Raw genomic sequence first — 22,159 nt, forward strand, 5'->3', positions numbered from 1 at the left:
AAAGGGAAGCAAGAGCTCAGGAAAAGATGCGTTCAAAACTGTAACTGAGATGAAGGTGCACGAACTGGTCTATGTTCCCAAGCCCAGGTCATGAATGTCCATTGGTGTCTAAACCATACACATAAATGATGAAAATCATGAGGCAATCAAAGGAGAAAACTTTCAGAAATAAATCCCATTAAATCAAACAGGGCCGATGCATTCATGATTCTGTGTTACAGTCTCAAACATAAACCAAGTGAGTAACAGTGAAATGAAGACTATAATTTTTACCAACTATAGAGGAATAACCCACTTCTCACTTTGATGTTCAAAAGTAATGCTACAAAAGTTTACTTAAAAAAAAAAAAAAAAGAAAAAGAAAAAGGAATGACAGCGGGGGTGTTACCATTATGTTGTCAAAGTCTTCCAGAAGGGAGACAGCAGAGTTACAGAAGTCCTACAGAAAGGGGACAGCAAGAAAACGGCAGACAATACAGATAAGATTTTTTTTAGCCTAGTGATGTGTGTAGCCACAATACATATGTAACAGTTCATTTTAAAACAATGTTTCAGGGAGTCAAGACTTAAAAACCCAGGCCCTGCAGAGGCTTTATTAATTCATACACCAAACACTGTACTATAGACTGGACATAAATGGTAATATATAATGGAAGAGCACAACCCAGAGGTTAAATGCAGACATAAAAGAAGCAGAGGAGCTATCAGACAGACACTTACGGTAACTAAGGGACGTTGGAACTCCACTGGGAGCAAAAGGGGTGCCAGAGTCCTTCCTAGCCTACAGTCAGTGGGAAAGCTCAGAACACGTGGGGCACATTAAACGAAAAAAACATTAAGTGAACAAGTCAGTGGGGTCATACATTGTTGGAGGATGAGATTAGCTCCATCCTCAGGAAGTACAAATGAAAACTGGGCATTATGTCAATCACTCATTCAATCAACCAAATCAAACAACTAATATTTACAGGGCCACCAGTGTTTACAAAGGAAGAGGGAATCTGGTTTAGAAAAACATCTGATTTGTTTCCCCAAAAACATTGGGGAAAACTCCTATTTCTCAGGAAAATAATTCACTTGTTTAGCCACTTTTATAAACGGAGTACAAGTGACATTTGTCTCAGATGTTAAACATTTTCTGCCCACTGAGTTTTAGAGATAGAGATAAGGCAAAGGATTACCAACCCTAATAGGAAAAAGTATTTTATTATACTAAGGACTAAAAACTATAGGAAAAATTCCCCAAGGAAGTATCTCTTCTCACTATTTTAGGCGTAGGTATATAATTCATGGCATCTGTACATTTGTATTAGGATCCGACGACCATTCTATTAATTGTCCATTCTCATCACCCCCTAATCTTGTCTCCTCTCTCCTAATAATCAAGCTGTGGACACTATTTTCTAAACTATAGGGACCCAGTCATAATTTCAGCAAATAAAATGCACATTTTCCTCATCATTCAAAAAAAAACAGAGAAATGCCAGATATTAATAACCAAAGCACCCACTTCCCTGGACGTGGTCGTTTTCCATCCAAGGAACAAAATAATAGGGCTCAGGACATATTTACTAGTTCAGGGGTTTTCTCTGAAGTTCATTTTTGCCATTGAGATGTGTTTAAATTATCCACTCTAGGAGAATGCATTAAAGGTAATTACTACAACTAACAATGTGTTTCAATAAGGCTATTCTGCCTACCTTTAGCAATTAAGAATAAAAGTATTGTGAAATGCGCTTATATTATCAGGAAAATTACAGAAGGGAAACCTTGACTAGCTAATACAGTTAAAAAAAAAAGATGCCTAAATTCACAGATAATTGGGATATACAAATTTAAATGTCATAATATGGTACTGTTTCACCTGCTCTGAATGAGAAAGTTACAATCTGACAACATCAAGGGTTGGGGGGAGATATGAAGAAAGGAGAAAACTCATTTATAACTGAAGAGAATCATCACCACATTGGAAATCGAACCAGCATTTCCACTTGGAAGCACATACCCTAGCTCTCTCCGTATGTGCAGAAGAAACGTAAAATATGTAACATAATAGGGGCGCCTGGGTGGCTCTGCGGTTAAGCGTCCGGCTTCGTCTCAGGGCATGATCTCAGGGTCCGTGAGTTGGAGCCCCGCATCAGGCTCTGTGGTGACAGCTCTGAGCCTGGAGCCTGCTTCAGATTTTGTCTCCCTCTCTCTCTGCCCCTCCCCCGCTCTCGCTCTGTCTCCGCTCTCTCAAAAATAAAGATTAAAAAAAAAATTTTTTAAATGTAACATAATAGTAATATAGCATTAGCAGTAAGAAAAAAATTGAAAGTAACTTAAATGATCATCAACAGGAGAATGGACAACTATTAGATCAATATCCATAATGGACTAGCATCAACCAAGACAAATGAATAAAACTACATGTGACAAGTAGATATTCAAAACTGGTCGAAATAAAAAGTTTTAAAACGATACAATAATAAATGTGTGAAACCATCATATTAAGTTTCAATTCCAAAAGTAATATATGTTTATGTTGATGATTGCAAAAATATACAGAAACATAAAAACATTCATGAGAAAGAAAAACACTAAATTTACGATAGTGATTACCTCTTTATAGGAAAAAAGGGAAACGAGAGTACACATACTGTTTTATTTTTATTTTCTTAGATGATCTAGAGCAAATATGGGCGGAATTTTTCAGGATTATTCAGTAAAGCTAGGTAGTAAATCCATCAGTGTTTGTTCTATTTTCTATTCTTGTATGTTTGAAATACACCACTAGAGAGGGAGGGAGGGAGAGAATAAAGGAAGGACTCAGAAATTCCAAGGTGATGCCACATCCCTAGGGTAGGAGATCAATTACCATATAAAGGGTGGTCATTCAACTTAAATGGGTTTCATCAATCCAAGAGGCAAGTTTTCAGGGTGTTACAAATTCACTTTTGCCAGGGAGCTCACTGCTCTGGAGGCTCTGACTCAGTCATTGTTCTTTTAGTAAGTGATCTAATTCCTTCATTTAGATACACATTGATGGCACCTGCCCTGTGGTTAATAATGTAATGTTCTTAAAGTAACCACTAGCTCTAACTGGGCACACCATTTCTGTCCTCTGTCAGAAATCTTCCTCTTCAATGTCATCAATATCCATATGATTATCTGTAGCCTATCACCAATTGCCTTCTTCCAAATTTGTCTCAGCCAATTTAAACTACATATATTGTCTTTCTTTAAATAAAGACAATTAATCAAGAAAGCTACATATATTGTCTTCCTTAAAATAAGTTGGCTGGTGTTGATTTTATTACAAAGAACAACAAAGGGGTTTTGTGCACTGAAACGGGGAAATTAGGATAAAGCTATACCACAAATCAAGGCAAACAATTAAGTCCTTTCCATGGATCAAAACTTAAGGATGCCCTCCAAAAGCCCCTTCCCTAGAAGACTGATACAGTGGGGGAGAGGAAAGCAAGTTCCTCCTGTCAGAAGAAAAATATTGGCTCTAAAAAAGAGACTGGAAAACAATTTAAGCAGCATTTTGCACTATTTTCACCAATATTTTAGATTTTGTGATGCTTCCCATAGGATATGTAGGAAATATAACAGCGATATTTTTAACACTACAGTTGGAATTATCCCCTCGAAAGTTTGTATTACAAAATTGGACAGTAAAAATATACCACTTTAAGAAACCAAAATGGCTATGTGGAAAAGTGAACAACATTCCTTCTTACTGGCCTCTTCCATGGGCAGCCACTGAGCACCAGTCTTATTACGGACAATTAATATGATGATGCAAGTAAAGCATTGGATGTGCTCTTAATTCTCTTTTCATCTGTTTTTAGGAAAATAAAGATTTTTATGTGATAGAGATGTCCTTTGAAATAATACATCCATAAAATGATACTAACAAAACAGCAACAACAAGTATGACAGCTAACATTTTTTGAGCACTTACTATGAGCCGGCCACTGCTGTAAAGGGCTGTTACATGTATTAAAACATTAATTTCACAAGAACTCTGTAACGTAAATACTGCATTGGCTCCACTGTATAGATGAGGCTCTGAGGCACAAAAGGGCAACATAATCAAGGCACTGAGTCCCATTTAGATAAGGGACATCAAGTAAGGGATGGGAAGCAGATCACTTTTACTTTCCTGGATGAAGACTAACTAAAAACAATGAAAGCAAGTTTCCTTGCCAACGTATCTTTATGCATACTGATAGGTAGTAAAGCTCTAAGAAAATACACTCAATTACAACCATTACATCAGATAATGTGATTAAAAAGACTTAACAATATCCATGCTATTTAAGTATTTGTTTTCTGGACACTACACCAATGTCTTAATACGTTCTTTAGGAAATATAAGAATGATCCATAACAGGGGCGCCTGGGTGGCGCAGTCGGTTAAGCGTCCGACTTCAGCCAGGTCACGATCTCGCGGTCCGTGAGTTCGAGCCCCGCGTCGGGCTCTGGGCTGATGGCTCAGAGCCTGGAGCCTGTTTCCGATTCTGTGTCTCCCTCTCTCTCTGCCCCTCCCCCGTTCATGCTCCGTCTCTCTCTGTCCCAAAAATAAATAAACGTTGAAAAAAAAAAAAAAAAAAAAAAAAAAAAAAAAAGAATGATCCATAACAGAAAGTTCCATGACCAACTGAGGCTGATATTCAGTTTCTGCAGTGGACACAGAGTTAATTTATAATGGAACTGAAGTTTTCTTGTGCACCATCTAAGGCTGGATGACTCCTATATATATCACCTTGTTTCCATTAAGATGGGAAGAGGCAAAGAGGGTTCCATAAGGTATGAGACATATCCAGAATCCAGGAATTTACATCCTGTCATGCCCCAGCTAGGTTTTCAGAAGGACCACAGTAGAGATCACTGCTGGAAGCAGATTCTGGAAGCACTAGAAGGATGGCTGAGAGGAGTTTGTGGATAAAAACCAGACTGCTAAGGATTAAGGCTACTAGGAAGCTCTAGGATCCTGGAAATAGTTTCCCAAAACACACATTCGTTTGATAAGCCTTTCATAAATTTCTACCCTCTGCTCACTACCATGTAAACATGATACAGAGTATAAGACCTGATGTCTGAAATTCTCCAACATGTTTGTTACACTTAAGTTCATGGATTCCCAGAATTAGAGAATTGCTAAGGATAAGATCAGTGATTTCTATTTCACAAGAGAAAAAATATCACAAGTGCTTATGTAGCTAGAGAGAATCACATTATGTGTAGGCATTTAACTGGGCCCTGGCCAAAACGAGAATGAACATTTCTCCATCATTTCTTATCACGAAGGACATAAGTGAGTACTTATTAGAAAAACAACTGCATCCAGAACCATACATTAAAACAATTTATCAACATCACAAATATTCCAAATCATTCTGCTCTTATTCTAGTTTTTTAAGGATTACCACAGAATTTTTTTCTGCCACAATACCAGATTTAACTAGAATCCAGGTATATTAATAGTTTGTACATGAGAGGAGAGGAACTAACATTTCTTCAGAACCTCCTAGGTACAGGCACTCTGACAAATGCTATGTATAATCTCACTGACTTTGTGTCGGACCATTCAACCATACCACTGCACCATGCATGTATGTCTCTTCCTTAAAAAAAATGTTATTTCCCCTCAAATATCTAACACTTGAAGAATGGTAAAACAAAAAGGGTAACAGGAAGGGTGGGTGGCTTAGTCGGTTAAGCGTCCGACTTCAGCTCAGGTCATGATCTTACGATTTGTGGGTTTGACCCAACGTTGGGCTCTCTGCTATCAGCACAGAGCCTGCTTTGGATCCTCTGTCTCCCTGTCTATTCCTTTCTCCCCCTCAAAAATAAACAATCATTAAGAAATATTAAAAAAAATAATAATAAAAGAGTAACAAGAAAAAGAAAAAAAGGGGAAAAAAGGAGTTAGCAAAAAGAATCAGAAAAAGAGGAGAGTGCCTGGGTGGCTCAGTCGGATAAGTGCCCGACTCGATTTCGGCTCATGTCATGATCTCACGGTTTATGAGTCAAGCCCCGCATCAGGCTCTGTGCTGACAGTGCGGAGCCTGCTTTGAATTCTCCGTCTCCCTTTCTCTCCATCCTTCCCTGACTCATGCTCTCACTCTCTCTCTCTCTCTCCATAAAAAGAAACAAACAAAAAGTAGACATAAAAAATTTAACTTATTGGAAGGCAAGTTTTACTTAGTCGTACATTAAATTAAAAGGGAACTGAATTCATGCTGTGGGGATGGTTACTCAATGTACAGCAAGTTTTTTGTATAATCTTAACAAGGACTTGAAACAATACTATAATTATTTTTGTTCATCCCCAAGAATAGCTAAAATCCTACTGAGGTTTTTAATGGCTCACGTTTTAAAATTGCTGCTTATTTAAACAAAATAACTATTTCTTGATATCTAATCCTCATCATTTCTGTGTAAGAAGCAACTCAGGCCCCTTACCTGACACCCAGGGAGTTTGAGCAATTGCTAGAGGTCTGAGAGAGACAAGCATGCAGTGACTGGGCTTTGCATCCCCATACAATTGAACTAGTTTCCACTTTCCTGTCCTTCTTATAATATAAGTAAAAAACAAAACAATTTTTAAGAATGTATAACTAACCCTCCCACCCTCAAACGCCCAAATCACTAAGTGGATGGACTGACTGCAAAAAAGTCCTAAGTTATATAATGGACACATGCCTAGAAGGTTATCCAAAATACAAAGAATATTTGTAGAAGCATTAAAATTTCTTGCTCATCTGAAAGTTTTATGGTTTCTTTTAAAGCAGGATACACATGCAGATTGGCTACTTCCTTTGAGGCTCAAGAAAGTACCTAAATCACAGCGTTGTTGTGGGATATTGTGGGATCTAAGATAACTAACACATTTAAAGGGCTTAGAAATGTTTTGGCAAATAGTAAGTGCTCTACTGGTGTTAGCTGCTATTATCATCATCACTAATATTTTTTAGCAAAATTGCAAAGTACCAAAAGTATGTAGCAACTGGCTTAAAAAAAAAGTCCCAATCTCACCTCCTTTTCTATTTTATTTATTTGTACAGACGTGTGGGCTTCATGAGCCAATAACTATGCTGTGTATGATGGCCACCATTGTCTTGTTAAACAATCACTGTCATCTCAAAAGTTAAAGTCAATTGAGTTAGAAGGCATAAAAACAGCAATATAAATTCAAGAATGAAATTGAAGGCATCTGTACACTGACTATTATTTGTACTATATTCTTTGCTATAGGTCTTACTATTAAGCACATACTGAACATAGAATCTATGCAGGGAACTACAGGGAGAAACCTAAGAACCATCAGGATTTTAGAGATACAACTTCAGGGTAATAAATCTACTAAAAATACATGAAAGTAAAGCTCGAAGGAGTACAGAATATGGTGCTAATTATAGGGAAAGAGGGCTCAGCGAGGGTCACTAGAAGGATGAAAAACCTGCTGCTTCTAAGTGACTAGAAAAGTCATCAGCCCTTGTTTTTGTTCTAAAGGCATACTTTTAATGAACTTAAGATACTTCCAAAGTTCTCATCTGATCAGTGATAATAGCAAAATACACGGGAGGAAAAGTATTTACAAGCCTGGAGGAGAGGCAAGCCTGCGCTCATATACGATTTCGGGGATACACAGGCAGGAGGGATATGCCACATACCCCACACTCATCCCCAACTAGAGGCGCTACCAAAACACAGAGGACTCCATTGCTGGATCTGGACAAACCTGCTGGAAAGGTCGGGCCTGGGCTTGCCGGAGAAGCCGCTGCTGCTGCTGCTGCTGCAGAAGCTTCATCTGTATCAGCTGCTGCTGCGATGTGATGGCGTGGAGGGGCGGCGGCTGCATCATGGCCCCCGAGCGCCGCTGCAGCATGTTGGACAGAGCTTGTTTGGTATTCGTTGGGACGAAGGAGCCCGTGGGGTCCAATCTAGAACCACCTACCAAAGCAACCAGAAAGAAGGGCTCTCTGTGCATGTTAATACAACACTTCTTCCTTGTTTTATCAAAACACAGGAACCTTACCTTCTAAGCCTTTGTGAGCAAATGGAAAATAAGGCCCGCCTCACCCCACATAAATATTAAAGGTCTGTGGAGAAGTGCACAATTTCCAAATGATGGGGAGGAGTGATGTAGGAGTGAATTATAGTATTTCAGTGACTTCATAGAAGCCCCACTTCAGTTGATAACCTGAAATCCCTGAAACAGACTCAAGGGTGTAATTTTGGAACCATGTGGGTTTTAAACCCTGCAAGGCCTTCAGGAACACGTTATCTGCATAAAATGTACTGCCTTCATGGTGTATTTTGCCAGGTGTCCTAAGTCAGTCATAGAAACTCTTTTGTAATCTTAAATAAATTTAAAGCTCATGATATTTAAGTTTTGTGTCCATAGCAAAATGAAAATGCCCCTTTTGTAGAAGAGACGCAAGAAATACTTTGAAAACTTGAAAGGCTTGGAAACTTCAAACACCATGACTCAAAGACAAAACACGTCTTTTTTGAAGGACAGAAATCAAACAAGAAATGTTATTTGTAGTGATCCTTGAGAAACCAAAGGAAATCCTCAACATATTTGCATATATAATTTGTCAAATGCCTTTAAGAGTTTGGGAAAAAAATTTTCAACATTTGCTGGCTTCAAGCTAGGTGCCAATCCTTCATTTACCAGATTTTATATACTTTAATATATGTGTAAGAAAACCTCTATATAAATATCTCACAAAAGATGGGTTATCTTTTTTCTTTTAAACAAGTTGTATGGTGAAAAAAACATTGTAAAGCTATTCACTTGAAAAACCCACATTCTTTAAAAGACACAAACCCACAGCCAGCAACATGGTTTACGCAGTCATTCAGCAGCATTTGAAGAACATTTGGAAAAAAGAGGAAAGTCAACTCAGGTAACATACGGCAAGGTAAATTTTATTGAAGAACTGGAACTATACTAATACGTAAAAACTTAATGAGCTCATTTTACAGATAAAGGAAACTCTAAGGACCAGACTACATTTCACGTTGTTTGAATTTTCCTAACATTTCTATAATTTTGTACCTTTGAGCCAACTAAAGAAATAAAGTAACTATCCCTGAAGCCCTCTGCATATTCCTAATTACTTTTCTCACCTTCTTTCTCTCACCAAATGTTATTCTGAATATGGTGTTTAATATTCCCAAACATTTCCTTATAACTTTACCAAACTGGCATGTATACATGACAAAGAAAGACAAATTGTAGAAGGGCAAGTGGCTGGGTATATGTCTACACGTGTATACTGAGGGGGCATAATTCTTTGCATTTTAACTATATATTAATGAAAAGCATACTGTACATACTCTTCTGTAACCTCATAGGACTCATATTTAAAAAAAAATCACACATATAAAATCCCTATGTATCTTCATTTTCCTTAATATTTTTTCTCACACATCCTTAAAACTCACCAAATACCTATGGTTCCTTAACTTATAAACCCTGCTTATAGTATTCTAGGGAAAGAGAGTATATGTCATTATGAAACAGTGAACCTTTAATTCATACAGCCCTGGTGTTTAAAAATGCTACAAATTCACAAGAACCTTAGAACTGAAAAAATAAAGTTCAAAAGAGAGAACATGCATTATTTTCCACATTATTGTCTAGTTCGCTCTTTGTGGTCTACATTCATTCACTCAAGAACCAATTTTTTTTTTTAATTTTTTTTTTTTTAACGTTTACTTATTTTTGAGACAGAGAGAGACAGAGCACGAATGGGGGAGGGTCAGAGAGAGGGAGACAGAATCTGAAACAGGCTCCAGGCTCTGAGCTGTCAGCACAGAGCCCGACGCGGGGCTCGAACTCACAGATTGTGAGATCGTGACCTGAGCCGAAGTCGGCCGCTTAACCGACTGAGCCACCCAGGCGCCCCTCAAGAACCAATTTTTAAGAGCTTACTAAAAGCCAGAGGCTGCTTTAAGTTCTGAGGAGACTACAGTAAACTTAACAGAAAAAATGCCTGCCCTACCAGAGCTTACATTCTGAAAAAGGCAGATAATAAACCAGTAAGTAAGTAAAATATATAGTGTATAACCAAATGCTAATGCCACGGGGAAATAGAAAGCAGAGGGAAACAGGGTTCAGGGAAGGGCTGTGGCCTACCATTTAAAACAGAGCGGTCAGTGGAAGCCCAGTGAGAAAATGGTATCTGACCAAACCCATAGGAGGGAGGCAGTGAGCCATGTAAAATGCTTAAGGATGAGCACTACAGGCACAGGAGCCAGCAGGTGCAAAAGCCCTGAGGTAGGAATATGTTAAGATCTTTTACTGAGCATGTCTGCTGGGTTAGATCATCTTCTGTGTGCTACATTTTCAAAAGTTTACTTTAGGGGCTCCTGGGTGGTTCAGTTGGTTAAACGTCCAACGCTCAGGTCATGACCTCGCATACCGGTTTGTGGGTTCAAGTCCTGCGTTGGGCTCTGTGTGGACAGCTCAGAGCCTGAAGCCTGCTTCAGATTCTGTGTCTCCCTCTATGTCCCTCCCCCACTCACACTATGTCTCTCTCTCTCAAAAATAAACGTTAAAAACAATTTTAAGTTATACTCTGTGTGTATGTGTATGATATACACCTTATTTCATCACTCAAAGAAGAATGAAGATTTTTATCCATTTTCTTTACTATAGTATCTTACCACCCAAAACAGAGTCTGGAACATTATGAAGTTCAGTACATTTTGTTGAATAAATAATTGAATCCCCTACCCTATGAGGGTATATATTAGCATATCCATTTTACAGATAATCAAGCTGATGCACAGAGAAACTAAAACCCAATGTTATACAGTAGGAGAGTGGTAGAACCAGACTTGAACCTAGATGTATAACTTCCAGACCAGCCCTCTTAACCACTAATTTAGATGGCGAAATATGGATTCTCCCATGAGCCAAGAATAAAAAAATGCCTTTCCTAGGCCTCAAATGTCATACTTAAATTATAGTAAAAATCATAACATGCAGAGTAAGACCTCAAAATAAGCTACTCTGTTGAAACAAAGCAAATTTTCTTTTAGAAAGAAAATTAAATTCAGTTCTAAGAGATTTTTTTATTTAGGACATGTTCATTTCAGATATAAAATATACTTGGGCTTGAATTAAAGCAATACTAAAATTAGAGACATGGTAGTTTTCCTTGTTTGATAACTCAGTCTACTTGCTGAACTAAATTTCTGAGATCCTTCATGGTATAAGCAATTTACAATTCATCACATGAGAAAATAAAGATGCTTCACAATATTGACTAATTACTTCAAACACTGGTAAGAATTTTATCTCATCAAAACATACACAAATTTCACAACATACAACTCTTATCAACTTTTTATCTGACATTGTACATTTTCATCAGTAGCTAATTTCCTTCTAACACTGAATGAAAATTCCCAACTCAGTACATAAACTAGTAATTAAAACCTTATTTTAACACTTGAGGAACACCCCCAAATTGGGCACATATTGGATTACTACTGTATACGCTCAGGTATTGATTGATTCTTAGAATATATTCATCTATGTGACAATCAAAAATATATTAAAAGAAACATTAAAAAAATAAAATAAAACATCTTCATATTATTAGAAGAAAAACCACTCCGAGCGGAGAGGATTACAGAAACGTCAACGGAGTACTCAGTTATGGCATTTTCTAAGTTTTACAGAGATTTCTGGTTAAACCCCAAGCTACTTCATGTCTCAGAGGGACCCGACTGCACTCTCTCTTCACATACCTGGAGTAAGAGATTGGTTCTGAAGGAAAAAACCCGGCTGCTGGGGCTGACCCATGAGGTTATAGCCCCATAAGGTGGACTGCGGATGGTGCATCATCTGGGAGGAAATGGGTGAGTAGTTAGGAGGCACTCGGTATATGTTGCTCTGTGGATACTCCTTCAAAATAAAGAGAAAAGATAATAATAATAAAGTTATTTAACTCCACAAACTATAGGTAATTAATGCAAATTCCTCCTATCACATTCTTCGAGCCAGCTTCTATCCCAGTGGGCAAGGCTGTTTTTTATAGAGGTGAAGACAGAAGGCAAGAGTGTCAACATATTCTTTTGCAAGACACTCATTTGGGTAAAAACTTTAGAATAAGAAAGTACTTGGCTTCGACCCCTAAATCCCCACAGGGTGGCCTGTGCAGAGGTCTATCTCCAGAAGTGCATCTTTGACATGTTGAACTTCCTGGCATCCTAGCACCTGGTGCTCCCTGAGGGAGACCACCCGGGATGAGGAAGAGGATGAGGTGCAGCTCAGATCAACCAGACATGCTGCCAGCCTGGAGCTGCCCATGGCCATGCACTCAAGAAGACATCCAAAGAGGCTGTGGATGTCTACAGATATGCCATCCATGGGACGGGCCTATTTTTTAAACAAAACTTCGATGCCGACGGGATGGTCACTGAGTACACTGGTACTGTCATTCATTCTGTGCTGACAAGCAGAAGTTCTATGATGGGAAGGGTATTAGGTGCTACATGTTCTCTATAGGTGGCTTTGACAGGGTGGAGGCCACAAGGCATGGCAATGCTGCCGCTTCATCAACCACTTGGGTGAGCCCAACTGCCCCTCCCAAGTGATCCAGGCGGAGGGCCAGGAACACATCAACATCTTTGCCCTGCCCTGTATCCTGTGTGCTGAGGAACTCACCTATGGCTACAAATTCCCCGTTGTGGATGCCAGCAACAAATTGCCCTAAGACAATGGCACCAAGCACTTCCGTCGGTTCCTTAACTAAAGCCCCAAGGCTGCCCACCACACCCCCTGCTTCCATCTTGCCCCTAGTCTGGGGCTCCCTAGTCCCCTGCAGAACATGTCACCAGAACTTTTATGTTCGGGGTGGGTAAGGGGATGCAGGTGGCAAATACCGTGCCTCTACCCCTCTAGCCTACCCAGTAATCACTCCCTTCCTTCCCTGGGGACCCAGGATGTAGGTATTGTAGCAAGTTTTCTAAACACCATTTTTGTCTATGCACTTTTTTTATTTAAGAGGGTGGGATCCCAGGTGGGAACCCCCTATAGTAAAGTTCGTCAATGTTTGGCGGAAAAAATGTACTTGGCTTCAGTGGGGGGAAGATGGAAAAGGATCGCTTCTGAAGTTTGTTTTTTTGTTTTGTTTTTGTTTTTGTTTTTTTTTCAGCGTTTATTTATTTTTGGGACAGAGAGAGACAGAGCATGAACGGGGGAGGGGCAGAGAGAGAGGGAGACACAGAATCGGAAACAGGCTCCAGGCTCCGAGCCATCAGCCCAGAGCCTGACGCGGGGCTCGAACTCACGGACCGCGAGATCGTGACCTGGCTGAAGTCGGACGCTTAACCGACTGCGCCACCCAGGCGCCCCTGAAGTTTGTTTTTAAAATACTAAAAGCACGTCAATATTGACCACTGCCCACAGGTCAAAGAACATCTTCAGATGCTCATTCTCCAGATCATTTCATCTTAGGTCATTTTAGGAATCCTTCCCAATATGCTGGGTCTGGATGAGAATGAGGCCATGAAGACGCACAATACTTCAGGACCAGTCCCTGGACTGGATGATATCTTATTTCCACTATTCAAGCCAGTAGGCAAATGAAGCAGACTCTCTGCCATCTGCCTGCATCCCATTTCCTGCACCTGGGCTTTGTCTTCCTTATGGGACATACAAAGTCTCTAAGGATCACACCTGAATGTCCCAGTTATCTACCCACCCCGCTTCTTTTCATGTAGCCCTAAAGGATAAAGGAAAAACAAAACCTCAGGTCCCTGAAATACAACCCACTAGAAAGGGACAGTTTCAGAAGTAGTATGGGAGGAAGGGACATTACCAGGGCTCACTTGGAAAATGAGAGGAATTTTCAGGCTTTTAAGAGGGTGTTATTCTGAAAATAACAGAAACTTATCCATGCAGACTAACAGCCTAGGAGTCCAGATTCTGGGGAGTGGCAGTCTGGACCTTATTAAGCACCTCTTCAAGACAAAGGAATATTGGTAGGAAGAATATTGGTAGAAGGTATGAGAAGAGGGCACTACCATTCAATGGTATCCAAAAGTGATGGTCATCTTCTCTAGAAAAATGTTAATCACCAAGATATCAGCTAGGAAAAGATATGTTGTGGTTCTGATATAGGTAAGTGATAATTATTAGACATGATAATTATTAGACATAATTATTATACATAACCCTAACCCTATTAGATAATTATTAGACATACAATTATGAATATATCTTCCATGTTACAACAAGAATACCCTTGCATTATGTAGAAAAATGTTTTAAATTCTCTCTCAAGTATTTTCTAAGTGAATTAATTGTAAAGATACCTTACACATTCACTCTATAAATGTTATAAAATTATTCCCAAATTGCCATCTCAATGATTTCTGTTGTTTTCAAGAAAATGTTGGTAGAGGTAGGGAAGACTAATAGGAAAACAAGGAATAGGACTTTTTAAAATTGTGTTCATCTTTTATAAAATCTGAAAATCTGTGAAAGAGGTAAAATATATAGGAAGTTAAGGTGAAATAGTAAAATATGAAATCTCAGAAACATCCTATTGGATATATTAGATGGAATGTTAGCTAGGAAAATGCAAATAGTTTTCCATATTAATCTACTACCATTATCAAGTGCTCAAAATACGATAAATATTTTAGACACGTCTTATAATAAAAATATGTAAGATGATGAGCTTTTATGGGTCTAAACAATTCAAGTTTCAAATGTGAGAAATGATGAGGCACTGAAATATTAATTAAATACTACTCACAATGGAAGCCCAAACTTAAAATAGTGAAAAGTAGAGAAGGAAAAAATCACAAGCTATAATCCTGTCCTCTGTGACAGGTCACTATTCATGTGCCATTCTATTAATTAAAATAGAACTTTGTGAAGATTACAACTGTTACAAGAAGGATGATAATGCTCTTCATAATGTTTCTAGGAAAAGAATCTGGGCACTATTAAATCTCTCACTAGATGCCAATGAGCCAAAGACCTCCCTACTTCTCACACTCACGTCAACTCTTGAGCTTGATTTCGTCTTGCGCTTCCTTCCTTTTGTTTTCTTCTCTTCATCTGTTGCGGTTTTTCCCTGATCTGACAGCTCAGCTGATTTCCGCTCTGGTTCCTGAGAGATGGGAGATGTGGGCTCCTCCTCTTCCTCCTCGGGAGGCAGGGGCAGCGGTTCGAGGTAGTAACTTCGGGGCTTGGGCATGGGGTGTGTGTGATACAACAGCAGGTGATGCTGCTCCTCGTACTTGATCACCTTTCGGTCCACTCGGACAGTCCCGAACCAGGCCCAAGACAGAGGAGCTGGGTTCTTCTGACCCTCAAACAAATCCCATGGGGACACCTTCTGCTTTGTAGACACCTGAAGACCCTGTGGTGAAATAATGCTCTGTGAATACATGTTCAGATCTTTCCCTGACCGAGAGCCCAAGCTTGCTTAGGACAAGGATACACAGAATATTCTGGCTGGCTGCGTGCCTTAGAGAACCCCAGCATACAGCACATGGGGAAACACATTGATTCAGGGTTCCAAGGCCACATCACTGGAAAGCTGCAGCTAGAATTCAGACCTTTAAAGTCAGTTCTGTGGTTCTTTATACCATGTGATGCTCAACACCACGTGGTTGAGTATATATTACTGCAAATTGGTATTTTTCGGCGTACCTGGTGGCTCAGTCAGTTGAGCATCTAACTTGACTTCAGCTCAGGTCATGATCTCCCGGTTCGTGAGTTCACGAGATTTTTTGGATTCTCTCTCCATTTCTTCTCTCTCTCTGCCCCTCCCCCACTCACACGCATGCTCTCTCTCTCTCAAAAATAAACAATATGAATGAATGAATGAATGAATGAATGAATGAATAAACAAATAAAATGGTGCTTTTCATTTAGTATTTTTTGCTGCTGTTGTTTTTCAGGAAAAAATATTTTCTAAAGAATACTGCAATATTGATCTTACTGTATTGAATTATAATCAGTTACAACCATTTGCAATTTATTTTGTTGTTTTTAAGATAAAGCAAAACTTGAGAGTCAAGTTATTATCAACCTCTACTTGGGCTCAAATTTACTTCAATCCAAACATGTATGGACTTGATTCAATACAGGAATCTTTCATGTACTTAATAAGCCAGTTTCTGAATAGTTAGGGAATATTCTTACAGACATAACTTGTGACAACAGGTACAAATAAAGTCCCTTCAATACAAGATTACCTCTAGTGAGTTTACAAGAGGAGATGTTACTCTGCTTCTGAAAACAAAGGTTTCTTACTTTTAACATTAATTGGTGATGTCTCTTGTACTTTCCCTGGCATACCAACTTGAAAATATTTTTCCTCAGAATAACCACAAAAATAACTACTCAGGCATTCCACAAGATATGAATGCTCCTGTTCTTAACTACGTGGATGGATTTATGCAAAATGAAGGCTCATTTATCATGTATAAATGGACTGTTTCCTAATACTTGCCTAGAGTTTAGACCTCTTTCCTAGGTGCAAAGACCATATATCCTAATGGGTTCAAGATGTCTCACCACTAGAGAGCCCAATGACACTGCAAAATCAACATGCCCACAATGCTAGCTTTTTCCATCTCTACAACCATACTGGTAAAAGTACTCTAGTTACTGTGAATTAATTAAGTATTGCCTTTCTCCTAGGAACCACACTCCTTCATACCTTTGCAAAAACTCTTCCATTGGCCTGTTCCAGACTGTTCCCTACTTCCTAGCTAACTCTTAATCTTTCAAAATAATTCAACAGTCAGTTTTCCTGGAGACCCTATTCTGACTATCTACTCCTTATCTGAGTGTGATGGCTCCTTCTCAGGGTCCCCTAACACTGTGTACCACCTGGTAATTGTCTATCCACTTCTGCTTAAGGGCAGGAGCTCTGTCTTTCATATCTGTGATTTCACAAATTTGTGGTTGCTCAATGTTCATTGAAAGAATAACTGATCACTCTTCTTGTGTTTAAGGAAAACTTGTTTAATAGCATACATAAAGCAAGTGTTTGTTAAAATATTGTTTAATTGATGAGAAAATTAAGTAACATTACTCTAAAAATATTTTTTACTCAAAATAGCTTACAACATAAAGACTTTATCAATCAATTTTTTCTTATCTATATATACATTGTTTCCAATTCTAAACTGAAAGGAGAGTTTTGTTTTGTTTTTTTTTTTTTTTAAGTGAAAAAGAGAGAGAGAGAGAGAGAGAGAGAGAGAGAGAAAACACAAGTGCAAGCAGGGGAGGGGCAGTGGAAGACAGAATCTTAAGCAGGCTCCATGCCAGCACAGAGCCCAGGGCTTGATCTCATGACCATGAGATCCTGGCCTGAGTGGAAATCAAGAGTCAGATGCTCAACCCACTGAGTCACCCAGGCACCCCCTGCCTTTTTCTTTTTTTTCTCTTTTCTCTTTTCTTTTTCTTTTTTCTTTTAAGCAGTAACCTTTCACTTAGTTTTCCCTTGGTGGCTTCAGAAATTCACATAAAGTTTTTTTTTAATTTTTTTTAATGTTTATTTATTTTTGAGATAGAGACAGAATTCGAGTGGGTTAGGGGCAGAGAGAGAGGGAGACACAGAATCCAAAGCAGGCTCCAGCCTCTGAGCTGTCAGCACAGAGACCGACGCAGGGATCGAACTCACTAGATGGGAGATCATGACCTGAGCTGAAGTCGGACGCTCAATCAACTGAGCCACCCAGGTGCCCTTCACATAAAGTTTTAAACAAAGATCTATATAATAATGTCCATGACCAATGCATTTAAAGGATAAGAAAATACTTTAAAAAAAATCAAGAAACTGTAAAATTGAGATATTTCATATACCCTTTGGGAAAATAAGAAAAAATATATATAAGAAACAAACATTTACTCTTGCCTGTTTTTTATCTATGGAGTCGAATCCAGCAATTTTGTTTCCCTTTGTGTCAATCAAGGAACCCATAGGTTCACAAGTAATGACATCACATGTCTGTTTTGGCAAAGGTAGCAACTGTCGAACTTTGTCAATACTTTCTGATCTCTTGTCTCCTAGCTCTTTCTAAAAAACAAACAAACAAACAAAACCAAAAAGAGACAAGCGGGACAGAAATTACAATGAAGGCAAAAGTTAGCAAGAAGGAAGTTTCTCTCTGAAACATTTCCTTTTTTATGACAAGACTGTTCTTTATCCTTGAACATGGTCGATTATGCAGCTTTCAATTAGAGTAGTGAGTATGTTTCATTTCTTCTATTTAAGTAGAAAATAGAACACATATAATGGAACCCTGGTTACACAACAAACATCACAGTGCTGAAGTGACAAAAATCCAGGGTAGTATTTGCCATCAGAAGGCAGAAGCAGCAGCACAGAACACATGCTCCAATCCAGGGTCAGACCTCAAGATACTCACTGGTTATTTTACTGGTAAGGTCGGCAGATATATTGATCTTTCTCTGCACCATTTGTTTACAGTTTATTTCAAAAATTGTGTTAGCGGTTAGTCAAATGAGTTGGGTTTAGAAATATCAGTGCAAATGGTTATTTTTCAATGAGAGGCATCAGTCCAAGCATGGATTTATCTTATATCCAACGGTGGCATTTTTCTTATATATTTCTAAAGTTCCTTAAAAAGTTAAACATTTTGTGAATATAATTTAAGAAATACCTTCAAGCTATATGCTTTTGAGTACCAGCAAGCTGAGGTGAGACAAATAGCAAAATAATCACATAATTTTAGCTGAATGCAATAAATAACATCTAATTTAACACATAATAAACTAAGATAAAATGCAGTAAATAACAAATGCATAAACTATTTGAGATCATGATATATAAGCAGGTCATAAGCTTACCTTCAGTTTCTTTACTAAATTCATGTATGCACGTTTGTTCTCTTCAGATCCCCCTGGGGATGCATTTGATAGGTCTGAGGCTAATGTTCCATTGATTAACACACCCAGCATGTCAAGAACTGTTGTGAATAATTCACTAAGAGTGGGAAGAAATAATTATTTTCACTATAAAGTAATAAGCCAAATACTCTTAACGAAGGAGCATTTTTATTTAAGGCACAGAGCTTTTTTTTTTTTTTTTTAACGTTTATTTATTTTTGGGACAGAGAGAGACAGAGCATGAACGGGGGAGGGTCAGAGAGAGAGAGGGAGACACAGAATCGGAAACAGTCTCCAGGCTCTGAGCCATCATGAGCCATCAGCCCAGAGCCTGACGCGGGGCTCGAACTCACGGACCGTGAGATCGTGACCTGGCTGAAGTCGGACGCTTAACCGACTGCGCCACCCAGGCGCCCCTTAAGGCACAGAGCTTTTGATGGTACCTAGAGAATAAGATGTGGCACAATTTGTAGTCACTATTGCAAAGCTTCTACCATGCACGTGTACAGAACAGTAAATTTGAAATAAGAACATACTTGTTAGTGTGCATGTCAACAGTTCCAGAAGTTATGATCTGAAGCAGGAGGAGGGCCCAGTCTGTTGTCCACTGGGTGCTCCTCTGCACCGTGTCAAACATTCCTCCTACCTAGCACAAAAAAATACAACAAAACTTTATTACAAATGCCATCCCCATCACTTTATGTAGCCAATTTTGGTTTGTTTTTTTAAAAAACAAACACACTCCGCTTTATGGATTAACGTGTCTTCTCTCTTACCTAGCTACCTATTTCTCACTCTTTCTGATTCTTTCAGCATAGGAATTTGGTCATTGAAAAAAAGGGGAGGGAAGAGGAGAGGAGGAACGTGAGTGTGGGCAGGAGGCCAATAAGAATCAAAATAATAGGGAAATTACTTTTCTTTTAATCCTAACCTTTTGTGATGCCTGGTTTTAGGACATAAAATTAGTTAAATCTGAATAGGTCAAAATCAGGTAAGTTTATTATCTACACTTGATGCTGTTAAATTACTATTGGATCTAAGTCTGTTGTCATAACAACACTTGCAAATATCCAGTAACACAGAAGAACTGACAAGCAGGGGCTCGGCTCGGCCCCCAGGTCTACGCATTCATGTGTGGAAATTAAGTTTAAAAACAACTGCCAAAAATCAGGCAATCCTTCCTCCAGAGTAGCCTTCATTCAGGCTTGTCCAGTGGGAAAAAAGAAATTGAAAGAAATGTGCAATGTGTCTGTAAATGTCTATAAAACCTCCCTGTTGAATTTGTTTTTATGATCAATGTGATGGAAAGTTTGCCAAAAATTCAACTTAAGGCACATTTTTACATGATCTTCAAATCAGTGTAATAAAAGCTAATTCCTCTCAATTTAGTAGCCTTCTCAGACCTCCTCGGAGCACAAACTGACAAGAAGGAGCGATTCCCGGGGGCAGGAGGGTGCAGAAAGCAAACCAATGCCCAAAATGCCTATTGCTCTCTAGAAGCCAGCCCAGACAGGAAGGTCAGCAGCCAGGAAAACAGTGCGCGTGAAAGGCAGGGAAGTTATGGCAGAGAGAGAGCCGATAGTGGAAGGCCTCACCTTGTGAGAAGACCATGACCACAGAAGAAGTGGAAAGCTAGAGTTATTTTCACATTTAGTTAAGTGGAACAGAGAGAAAATACTAGAAAAATGCCCCTTACCAAATTTAGGCGAAGTTGCAATGCTTCATGCATCATCTGCCGTGCTTTTATGTCATCCTGGTATCGTTCTTCTCTCCAATTACTTAAAATCTAAGTCAGTAAATTAACAGAAAAAAACAAAACTTATTTTCCCTATTAAAATTGATTTTTTTCTCATATTGAAAGGTACATTGAGCTTCTTACTGTCAAAAATAACTTCTGAGTTTAAAAAATTAATTAAAAAAGCTAAGTAAAATTTTAACTTTCCTTCCCTTCTTCCACACAGACAGAAATGGAGCTATTTCTTGTTCAATGCCTTTCTAGATGGAAGAAGAAAACTCTTATCAATTTACAATCCTGTTAGGAAGTCTTAGAAAAAGCTTTAAAGGATTATGAAGTTAAAGACTAACAAAAATAAAGACACTTAAAATGCTATTTCATTGATTTTGTAAAGTACTGGATAGACAAAATTACACTTTATATCAGTCCTGTGTTCTATTTCTAGGGACGTGCTATGACATTTAACAAGGGTCCTATTTTCATGTTATATTGAAGGGGGGCTTGCTATCTTACAGACTTATCTATACAGTGTATCTTCCTTGATAAAGACAGTGTATAGTATTTTGAAAAATATGACATCTTTGATGTCAGTCCAGTGATGTACTGCTTTTCACTAAGTCAGACTACTGTTAAAAAGGGAAGGACTGCTTAGGAAAGGGAAGCCACAAGTGGCAATACCCTAGAATCAGATGGCAAGAGCAAAGCCCTTTCTCCCACTGGGATGCTCTGAAATACATTAACTACAGAGAATCATCTTAAGAGTTTAAATGAGTCACGTGCAGAAGTAACCCTGCCCAACACATATAAGGACACGGCATGGTGAGGGGACAGCATTCCTCGAATCTCATCACAATGGAGTCCTCTCCCAAACCTGACCTGACGGTGCAAGGCAGGGACACAAAGCTGTATGACAGCATACATTCTGGGAACAGGACAAATAAAATTAAGTCAAATGTAACAAGCTGTATGAACCAGGGCAAGGGGATACAAAATGACCGTGGTCCTTTTTTTGGCGAGTGATCAGGGACGGCCTCCATGAGGAGGGGACACCTGAACAGAGACCTGAGGAAGCAAGGGAGCCGACCCTGATAACATCTGGGAGGAAAGCCTTCCACGCAAGGGGAAGAAAAGATGCAAAGGCGCTGCAAGGATAATCTGCCTGGCAAGTTGCAATGACAGTAATGGGGTCAGTGTAAACAGTGGAGGCATGACTGGTAGGAAACAAGGCAGAAGTGGGAGCCAGGGCCAAATCACCATAGGCCCTTATAAGCCCAGACCAAATATTTTTCCTAGGTACAGTAAGAAACATTGGAGCATCTTGGGCACCAGACTAATACGTGATTTACATTTTAGAAGGATCACTCCGCTGCTGTACAAAGGACAGATCTCTCATCTCCAAAGGGGAGAAAATGATGATAGGACCAAATGAGTTAAGTGTCCTTATTCATGCTCATCTACTATCATTCGAGAGAAAGACATGATGTCCTAGAGACACAGGGCCACAGGAAGTCTCCATTTGGCTT

The 22,159-nt window shown here is 39.0% G+C and overlaps 2 protein-coding genes across 19 annotated transcripts in view; one reads left to right on the forward strand and one right to left on the reverse strand.

The window, feature by feature from the left end:
- MED12L (mediator complex subunit 12L) overlaps nucleotides 1-22,159 on the reverse strand; it is a 336,555-nt gene that overhangs the window by 31,213 nt on the left and 283,183 nt on the right. For 14 of the 17 annotated variants that reach the window (XM_045503242.1, XM_045503254.1, XM_045503252.1 and 11 more), the window contains 8 exons: nucleotides 20,598-20,687; nucleotides 19,438-19,547; nucleotides 18,863-18,998; nucleotides 17,907-18,068; nucleotides 15,033-15,395; nucleotides 11,767-11,923; nucleotides 7,736-7,947; nucleotides 389-439 (listed from right to left, as the gene is read on the reverse strand). In XM_045503242.1, the coding sequence (XP_045359198.1) occupies nucleotides 389-439; nucleotides 7,736-7,947; nucleotides 11,767-11,923; nucleotides 15,033-15,395; nucleotides 17,907-18,068; nucleotides 18,863-18,998; nucleotides 19,438-19,547; nucleotides 20,598-20,687 (1,281 nt within the window). The remainder of the gene's footprint in view (nucleotides 1-388; nucleotides 440-7,735; nucleotides 7,948-11,766; nucleotides 11,924-15,032; nucleotides 15,396-17,906; nucleotides 18,069-18,862; nucleotides 18,999-19,437; nucleotides 19,548-20,597; nucleotides 20,688-22,159) is intronic. The other 3 variants (XM_045503255.1, XM_045503249.1, XM_045503246.1) reach the window with 1 other exon arrangement.
- P2RY12 (purinergic receptor P2Y12) overlaps nucleotides 18,312-22,159 on the forward strand; it is a 46,717-nt gene continuing 42,869 nt past the window's right edge. For both annotated transcript variants that reach the window (XM_045503272.1, XM_045503274.1), the window contains exon 1: nucleotides 18,312-18,434. The gene's annotated coding sequence lies outside the window, so the exon portion shown is untranslated. The remainder of the gene's footprint in view (nucleotides 18,435-22,159) is intronic.

Source organism: Leopardus geoffroyi, chromosome C2 (genome assembly GCF_018350155.1).
Source record: "Leopardus geoffroyi isolate Oge1 chromosome C2, O.geoffroyi_Oge1_pat1.0, whole genome shotgun sequence".
NCBI lineage: Eukaryota > Metazoa > Chordata > Mammalia > Carnivora > Felidae > Leopardus > Leopardus geoffroyi.